At 37.8% G+C, this 10,268-nt stretch overlaps 1 protein-coding gene and 1 pseudogene across 1 annotated transcript in view; one reads left to right on the forward strand and one right to left on the reverse strand.

The window, feature by feature from the left end:
* Nucleotides 1-3,016, forward strand: part of LOC102814364 — a 13,861-nt pseudogene extending 10,845 nt beyond the window's left edge.
* Nucleotides 3,017-8,700: 5,684 nt separating this feature from the next.
* SHPRH (SNF2 histone linker PHD RING helicase, E3 ubiquitin protein ligase) overlaps nt 8,701-10,268 on the reverse strand; it is a 95,676-nt gene continuing 94,108 nt past the window's right edge. The window contains exon 29 of the mRNA XM_006872050.1: nt 8,701-9,291. Within this exon, the coding sequence (XP_006872112.1) occupies nt 9,195-9,291 (97 nt within the window). The 3' untranslated portion in view covers nt 8,701-9,194. The remainder of the gene's footprint in view (nt 9,292-10,268) is intronic.

The following is a 10,268-nucleotide window of genomic DNA, read 5'->3' on the forward strand; positions in this document are numbered from 1 at the left end:
AACTTCACCTTTTAACACTTGTTTTTTCATAAAGGTTTCTATGATTTTGTAGCAATATTTTGATTACCCTTTTAGCTAGTAGGTGTATATTTAACATTTAGAACTAACAATATTTTAAAGTGGTGCGCCATTTTACATTCCCAGCAGTAATGAAACAGGGGCTTTGATTTTCCATAACCTTGTCAAAGCATCTTTGTGATAGTAGCCATCCTACTTGGTGTTACTTGATATTTCCTGGTATTTCGAGTTGTCCTCTCCTATGATAAGCACTGGTGCTCCTGGTGTGGCACTGTGGGTTAATGCACTGGACTGCAAAGTCAGTTTGATCCACAAGGTCGATGATTCAAGCTCAACAGCTGCTCCTTGGAAACCCTTCACAGGGTTGCTATGTGTTGAACCAACTCAATGGCTCTTAACAAGGATAAGCACTGAACCACAGGTTGAAGGTTCAATCTCATCAGGGCCACGGAGTTGGAACCGACTCGAGGGTACACAACAATTACTTTTTCATTGAGCATATTTCCATGTCCTTATTGGTCGCTTATATATTTCTATTAGAGAACTATTTGAACCAGTTGACTACATTCAAATTGGGTTGTCTTATTTACCATAGTGTTAAGAGTGCTTTATGTCTTTACAAGTCATTTATTAGGTATGTGAACTGCAAATATTTTCTCCCATTTTGGGGGTTGTCTTTTCTTTTTATGGTATCATTATAGTATAAAGGATTTTAATTTGACATTCCAATTTATCTATTTTTTCTTTTGTTGCTTGTGTATTTGGTATCCTAAGAAACAGCTGATTAATCCAAGGTCAGTGATTGATTTCTGTTTCCTTCAAAGTTTATAGTTTTAAACTTCTACATTTAGGCCTATGATTTATTTTGCGTTAACTTTTGTATGGTGGAAGGAAAATGCCCAACTTCATTCTGCAAAGCTCATTAGCTGCCCCAACATCATGTTAAAGACTATCTTCACGCATTGAATTGTCTCGGCTCCCCACCGGAAATCAATTGACCATAGACATTTGGGTGTATTTCTGGACTCTGAACTCCAGTATATCTGTTGGTCCCCATGTCTATCTGTATGCTGCTAACAGTGTCTTAATTACTGTATTTATGTACCAACCAGGTTTTGAAACATTGCAGCTGTTTCATCTGGGGAAATTAAATTATACAAATAGCTTAATAAAATTTAATTTTGGTTCTGGAACAAGCTTTGAGTTATTGGGGGAAAGGCAGGAGGACAAGTGAGTTTTCCATTTTATGAAGTCTTTTGGCTATTATTTTTGGTATGATCTCTCCAAAGAATTACATATGGGAGCCGTCCTAGCACAATGATGCTCACTTAATTGAAACTTTCTTCTGTTTAATCAGCACTTAACAGGCTTGCAAGGGAAATGAGTGGTCTCTATGTGCCTATATTTCAAGTTGGAAGTAAAACACAAAACAAAAACAAAATCCCCTAATTTAGCGAATAAGTTGGGTCTTACAACTGGTGTGGTGCTCTAGGATCGGCACTAGACTGAACCAGAAGATTGGCAGTTCAAATCCACCAGCTGCTCCTCTGAAATTCTATACATGGTTGCTGATTCGGAACTAATTCAAAGGCACTTACCAAGTGAAGTCCTGGTGTAGTGCTGTAGGATAAGCACTGGACTGCTAATTACAAAGTTGGTGACTCAAACCCACCAGCCGCTCCTTGGAAACCCTACACAGGGTCGCTGAGTCAGAACTCAAGGACCTTTAACAACTGGACTCCTCAGATTTTCCTGCAGGAAGCCCTGGTGGCGCTATAGTTAAGTGCTTGGCTGCTATCCAAAAGCAGTTCCATGAGAAAAATCTGAGCATGGGCTTCTGTAGATTACAGTCTGGAAAGCCTATGGACAGGGTCTACTTTGTCACACGGGGTCAGAATCAATTTGCTAACATTGATGACACATTGATGGACATTGATGATATTTCAGTTTTGACATTCAGTGACTCTATTTTGCACATGCTTCAACTGAATGAAGCAAATTAAAGCAGAATTCTAGTCTCTTAATTTTTCATGCTTACTTGAAAGCACCCTGTGTGAATGCCTCATCGTGTCCAGGTAAAATACTTCCAGGAAGGAAAAAAGGTTAGGTCCTCTACTTTCTGGACAAAAATCTTATGAATTGCTATGATTATGATGATTTGGCAACAAATCACAGAGTTGGTGCTGGACTGGGCAGTGTTTAGTTCATGGGGTAACCATGTGCCCGTCAGGGACCGACTCGATGGCAGCTAACGATAGCTTACTCAGTCAAGATCTTCACCATAATGCTGGAAAGGCCAGAGCCATTTATTGAGGAAATATAATTTTTTGCTGAATGTGTATTAAATTACAGATAAAATGAAGATCCCTCAAAAATAAATCACTGCAGGTTCAGGTGAACAATGTAGTGGTGTTGGATAACCCGTCTCCTGTCTACAACCCACTCCAATTTGAGATCACGTTCGAGTGCATTGAGGACCTGTCTGAAGACCCGGAGTGAAAAATGATCTGTGGGTTCTGCAGAAAGGGAAGAGTACAATCAGGTTTCAGACTCTGTTTTAGTGAGACCTATTCCTGCAGGAAGGCATATGTTTGTGTTTCAGGCTGATGCACCTAATCCAGGAATCATTCCAGATGCATATGCAGTAGGTGTAACAGTTATGCTAATTACATGCACCTATTGAGGTCAAGAATTAATTAGAGTTGGTTATTATGTAAATATTGAGTAGACTGAGGCAGAATTAAGGGAAAATCTACCTGGAAAACCAGCCTTTTCTGAGCTTCAAAAGAACATTTTGGCATGGAATCCCAGGGTCACAAGAGTCCATAGTAACTGGGAAGAGAACACAGCAAAACTGGAAGATGCAGAGAGCAGTACTCCAAGTCTACATCTACATACAGTCAGTGCTTTCAACAGACGCACTGCCTTCAGCATCACAAGGATGGGTCACATCAGAAAACTCACTGTCATGTTAGAATCCCACATGGACTGCATGTGACCACTTGCCATCTCTTTAGTGCAAATGAAGCTATGAAAACACAGACCTATTTCCCTGAAATTCCCTAAGTATATAGCCAAGGCACAATGTGAAGTATCTGTTTAAAATTCATACTGGAGAAACTTTATAAGGAAACCAGTATTTGAACAAATTGTAAAATATAAATACTTAACAAATTTTTCTCTAATGTGTTGTTTTGACACTAACTTGATTAAAGTATATACATATTAAAAAAAAAAAACAAAACCCAAAAAACATGGCATACATTAGAAGTCTGCTAAAGGAGTCCTGGTATAGTACTATAGGATTACCACTCAACTACAAGGTCGGTTTGAACCGCAACATCGATGGTTCAAACTCACTTGCCACTCCTCAGAAATCATATACAGGGTCACTAAGGATGAGAATCACCTCGACGGCACTTAACAAGAAAAATAAAGAACTTAAGGAGAAGGCAGAAGTAAGCACTATGTAAAAACGCTTATTTGTATGATGTCATGTTGGTGGCCATACCTGACCAGCTGAACATGAAAACAGGATCGTTGGGGTGGTTAGGTACTGGTGAGTTAGTACCAACTCAGATTGATCTGAAGCAAGAGAGAGCAAGACACTACTACCTGGTCCTGCACCAGCCTCACAGGTGTTACATTTGAGTCATTACCACTGCGAACGTGGCAATCCAAATCATTGGGGGTCTAACTCTTTTTCTCTGTTCCTCCCACTTCACCAATCGGTAGAAAAAGCCCATCATAGAATATAAGCAAGGAGCCCTTAAGGTATAACAGTTAAGTGCCTGGCTGATATCCCATAAGCTGGTCATTCAAGTCCACTCAGTGTCTTTGTGGGAGAAAGATCTGGCGATTACTTCCATAAAGATTGTTGTTGTGAAGTGTCATCGAGTCGATTCTGACCCATAGCGACCCTGGATAGGGTTTCCTAGGAGCAGCTGGTGAGCCTGAACCACCGACCTTGCAGTTCAAATGGCTTTTCAGCCTGGCGCATTAACCCACAGCACCACACCAGGACTCCTCCATAAAGATTATTAACTAGAGAATGCGATGGGATAGTTAGACTGCCACAGGGGGGAAGCTATGAGCTGGAAATCGCCTGATGGCACACAACAATTAACAACAAAGAATACAGCAGAAACTGATGATCAGTTAAGGGTTTAAAATGTGAAAAGCATGGATGAAGGTTTAAGTAAGGAGAACATTCCACACTGATGCTTCAATAGTTTAATCATTTTTAGAAACATTCTGATACAGTAAAGCAAGAGCAAATACTAAAATACATTTCCATTTAAAACACAGATTTGTATTTAGCAAGGAAGACATCATTCTGTGACGGTCAAAGGAAAATATAGTCAACGTTATCAACAGGCAATAATGTTCCCATCCTAGTTAGCGGAAATTTTTACGCAGGGTCTGGACAAAGAACTGGATTAGCACTGGTTTGAATATGGAAAGCTGGGAGAATAGAGGGTGCAGAAGAGGTCTTACAAAATTAGGGATGTAGTAAAATATAAACTAAATGGTGTAGGAAGAACATAAACCCAGGTAATCTCAGCGGATGTACCTTAAGTGAAGTATTGATAAAGTAAGGAGAAACGAAATTTCTAAGGAAAGTTAAGGACAAATGTCTGCTCCTTAAGGCACTGGAAGGGATAGATGTGAGTAATGAGGATTATACTGACATATAACTACAGATCTGGAACAATGTCATATGCTCAGAATGTATCCTTGGACATTTCCCCTCAAATATGTAATAAACGTAGGACATTAAAAACAGGCTTACCACAGAGACAAATGAAGGAAGGTTTAGTAAAGGAAGACCTTGGAGTAACATCTAAAGTAATGGATTAATTGACAGGCAGAAAGAAAAAACAACCTAGCAATTTATTAACGGTAGTCACCTGTACAAAGGATCCTCATTAAATGTGATTTCTATTTTACAGAGAAAAATATACAAGCTGCACATGATTTGGTTTTAATTTAACTGAGACCTTCTTGGTAGTGACTACTTCTTAAGAGTGGAAGAATCGCCCAAGTCAGTGTGGGAGCTTTGCTCTTTGAATGTAAGACAAATAGGCCCTAAATGGTTGTCTGGTAGCGGGGCAGAGATAGCCACATCAACTTTGCTCCCAGTCAAGTACCTAAGCTATTTTCTCAAGTTGATACTATCTGTTCGCTAACTCAGAGGCAACACCACACACCTACTGTGAGACTGGAGTTCTCCTTGGGGTTATCAATTACTCAGACAGTCTTCAGCTAAAGGCCTGCAGATGGTTCAATTCAACCCTGACATGAGGCATGTATTCCTGTCAACTTTACTGTAACTGAGGAAATTCTCATCAACAGAGAATTTTGTAAAATAAATTGCTAACTGCTCCTACTGTGAAGTATCACTGACAATTCGATGATCGGAGTAGGCAGGCTTAAAAATACATTGCTTGTACTGTATTATTTGGTTACATTGTTTTTTTATACTATGTCAGTTAATAATTATGAGTGGCATATGGGTTTTATTTAGCTAAATTCTAGAAAAGTTGAAAGATACTTTTTATTCACTTTAACTAAGCCTAAAGTCATTTACTGGCTGACTTTTTGCATTTCTGAAAGGTTGTCTTATAGTTTAATAACCATTAAGAAACTCACACTCATGGAGTCCCCAAGACTACGGCCCATTGCCATATTCAAGACCTGGAACTGAACTCACCCCCGTAGTTCAATTTCCAGCCAAATAAGACAGGTCTATATACTGTGAACAATAACATTGGAGAGGTACTTACTCACTCCTTAGAACAATTAACCATTCGAGATTAAAAGGGCAGAGTTGGCCCAAGGATGAGGTTCAGCAAACAGGAAAATGTTAGAAAATGAAAATGGGGACCCTAAGGTAGAAATGGGCTAAGTGATGTTACATTATGGGGATTGCAATCAATGACATGAACCAAAATGTGTATGGATTCTTGAATGGAAAACGGATTTGCTCTGTTAACCCTCACCCACTTCACAATAAAAAAGAAAAACAACAACAACAACAACAAATCTTAAGAACAGGAAATCTTGGGAGAACTGGTAAAAGGGGTCAAAAGAAAAATCTGAAGACATTTCTTCCTTTTTTATTTGTAAGGGTAGCTTGAATTGATGATTAATCTTATACTGCTAAATTTAATTCTGGAATATTCTGACAAGTAGATAGGTTGGATAATTATTTGCTCACTATTTGTATGTTATGAACTTTTCGTTTATTGTTAATATGATAAGAAGGGGGGAAATTCCTAAATGCAATCCATGGATCTTTTTATATAAAGATCAGTGGATTTATTTGGATTATATATAAAGAGAAAATCACATATAAAGAGAAAAGTTAAAGCTGCAATAAATATAGAAAAGTTGAGTCTGACGAGAAGGGCTTCAAAATCAAGTATAATCTTTTCATTCCAAGATCACCTGGAATAATTTAACAGAGAGTGATTTCCCATATACCAAAACACTGAAGCTCTTCTAAGGATCTGGGCTATCTCATTTTTCCTTACTGGCTGATTCATACAGCAAGCATTTATGTTAGCAAATAACTATTTATAAGTGTGGTAACATATCAGATCATCTGAAAGGTGGAAGAAGAAAAAAAAAAAAAAAGCCTTTTGTTTGCTGCCAGGAAGCTGTGAGGATCAGATCTGCCTTTGTTTTGAATAATTGTTTGGCAAAACTATCACAACTATTTGGAAGAAATAATCAATAAGCAACTGCTGGCCAGTCGATTCTGACTCTTAAGGACTCTCCAGGACGGAGTAGAACAGCCCCTAGGGTTTCCAAGCCTGTCAATAAGCAGACCATCACATCTGTCTTCCTTGAAGCGGCTGGTAGATTTGAACTGCCAACTTTTTGATTAGCAGCTGAGTACTTTAATCATGGTACCACCAGGGCTCCTTGAAGATATAACAGATGTAGGTAAAATAAAGGATTCCACAGTATAAGAAATTTTGACATGTTTTGTCTGTGGCTCAGAAATTAAATCAATCCCCAAATTTCAAATTCCACTAAAATATTTATTTGATGGTATCTTACAGAAATAAATAAGAACAGTTCCTTTAAAAATACAGGTTAGTATATTTATATTTTCTCTTTCTTTCATTATTTTTTAAACAAAATTCAAGCATATCAAATAGGTTTCCCTAAAATTTTTGTTTAGAAAGGAATATTTCTAAACAAAACAAATGCTTAAGTCATCTCATTATTTAAATGATACCCATGGGCCCGTTTAATCTCACTCAGCATGACATAAGACTCGGTACAAGAACATGAGATTTGCAGGCAGAGAACCTGGGCTCCAGTGTTTACTTGTAACATTCGCAACATTGCTGAACCTCAGTTTCTTTATCTGTAAAATAGGAATGGTATCAATGACATCAACTTCACAAGCCTATTGGGAAAATTAAACACATGAATGTCCAGGAAAGCTCTTTATGATATAGAAAGAGCTACAAAAATAAAAATTATATTCAATTTCATATAAAAGAACCGATGCATATCTCCCTTCAGCTGAAGAGCAAGCACCAGAAACGTGTGTGTGTTTTCTTCAGCTGAATGATGTCACCCTATAAACCTAGAGTAAGAAAATGCACCTTTACTACTAAGCACCAAAGGCTCTCGGACAAACAGGATCCAGGGCATATTTCTATTACAGTTCTCTGGGCAGCTATGTAGGAGCTAATGAGTCCTGAGAGCCAATGAAAACTCTCAAGGCTCAAAGAACACAGGCACAACAAGAAGGACATTTGGATTACACTGTATGGCTAAGGTACGACAAGCAGTTCCTTATTTAACAATTTCAAAGTCTAGTTATTCTTCACAGAAGAAGAAACACTCTGTTATTATCACTTGCAATTATTTGCTTATGTGACCACGGCATTCTCTTGTTTCAAAGACCAAATACTAGTCAAGGACAGTTCACCTGGAATAAAATCAACGCTGTCACAAGTTTCAATACGAGTGGTTAAAAAGTATAGTTATACATGAACATGGGAAAAGAAAAGCATTCAAGACATCAGTTTAACAGTAACAAAAAACCCGGCCATATTTCCATGTTATAATGATAAGACCCAAAATCATAAAAATTTTCATTATTTACAGATACGTCAATCTTAAGTCATGTAAAACCTTAGTAAAAAAAATGAAAAGTACTCTTAAGTCTCCAGGTTACAAATGTCCGACTTTAGGACAATTTACAGTTGCTCTTTAATGATACATAAATTTGTCCCCAGTGAAACACGATGGAGCCAAACCCTATTCACAAAGATCCCTTTATCACGATCACCTCCATTTTCTGCGTCTTCTTTCAAACCAATGAGGAGGCCTTGAGCCTTTTCTACTAAAGAAAGGCTAAATAAGAACCACACGCACCTGCTCAGACTTAACTACAAATTCAACTTAGAGACACACTTAGGAACAAAGGATCTTATTTGTAACTCAAAGACCGCCTGTCGAAATACCAGCTTAGATAATTTTAAGATAAAATTATACTTAAAATGCTAAAACTCTTAAAAATGCTATTTAGAATTAACAACTTACACTGGTATCACTTAATATATAATGAAAATATTAAAAGCTTTCAGTATTTTGATTTTTAGTAGCAAGATACTAAGAAAAGAAATACTTTCCTGCCATTAGCTTATTGTTAGGAGATATAGTCTAAACATACTAGAATAACTCGGAGTTAATGTAATTTATCATCTACTTAACACATGCAAGATATTGATGACTTATGTGCTAAAGATAATGAAGGCCCTTCCTAAAATGGGCCTATATACCCGGTCATATAAAACTAGATAAGTGTACTTTCTCTCTATTCCAACTCTTTAAAAGATCTTACCAAACAAAAGGTACACATTACCTCTCTTCATTCCTTCACCTCATCAGATATAGATATTCTTTGGAACAAAAATAAATGTTTTATTACAGAGTGAAAAATTGAAAACCTTAAAGATCTTTTGGAAACTTTATATTGAAAAAAACTCAAGAACGACTTGGACACTGTACAGTCAGAAAGAGAACCAAATCCAATCAACAACAGTGTTTACTGACATCTACCGGCATTTCGATTTTACTTGCAACGTTGCTCTACAAGCTGTGACAGTTCATGGAGACAGTACAGTCGGGACTGAATCAAGTGCACTTCACTCCATGTCTTCAGTCTCTTTGGTGAACAGGTCGGCCAGATCTGCTACGGTCAAGGCGGAGGCCTCCGAGTGCTTCACGGATGAGCTCGTGTGACTGCAAGGTTTCCCCAGTGCCCAGCATCAGAAAGAAACACCCCGAAATAAAAAATAATGTAAGTCTGGCCACTTTATCTCTTCCCATGTTTTTGTAACTAGATCCCAAGACATCCCCGAAAGAAAGGAAGTGACGAGACGCCCATTACATGACATCAAAATTGTACAGATTTCTATATATCACTAGCAGTCTTGGTGATAAAAGGGCTTTTCTTTCCTGTGTGACTGATAAAACAAAGAGTTCTCTTGCCAACTGCTTTTCATGCTTCCACCTCACGAAAGATTTCAACAGCTCTTCAAATTACTATTTTGTTGAAGCAGCTTAAAAACCACTGGGCTCTGTCACTCATGGAAGAGCAGCCCACAGCCTTGTTTCCTGCTATGCACAGTACCTCAGTGGAAACCATGCCCTCTAAGGCAAGAGTGTTTCTCTTGGGTATCTTCTACTCATGGCTTACGGGATAGAGTAAAGCATTGGGCTATGTGTTTAAAACGACTTTAAATAAACAAATACTAATAACAAATACTGAGAAGTTGATGATGCAAACTAAAGTTTGTTCAATTAAAGCTATTCTGGTCTCTCTGTTTCTGCTTTATCTTTGGGATGAAGACCACAATAACGTGCTAAGTTTTAAGTCCTAATCTTCCTGTTTGAAAGAAATTATCAATGAGAGTGATGCATGAAACAGAAACACAAGTTTTGTTTCACACATAACAGACTAAGGCTTCCAGGCTGGGCAGAGAAATACTTCACTTAGAGACATGCAAGCTTTTATTTTAAATGGATTTACATACTAAAAACCTACAAATACATGAACGTGAGTCAAATGTAGAATAAGTGTGGAAATAAGAATAAAACTGAAAAGGTAAAATGTTCACACCTTGCCTTTAAAAGTATTTGTTCTTGTATCTTTTAGCTGACTAAGGAGTCATTTAAGCGAAGCTCCTACACACACACACACACACACACACACACAC

This window comes from Chrysochloris asiatica, unplaced genomic scaffold (assembly GCF_000296735.1).
Source record: "Chrysochloris asiatica unplaced genomic scaffold, ChrAsi1.0 scaffold00182, whole genome shotgun sequence".
Classification (NCBI taxonomy): Eukaryota; Metazoa; Chordata; class Mammalia; order Afrosoricida; family Chrysochloridae; genus Chrysochloris; species Chrysochloris asiatica.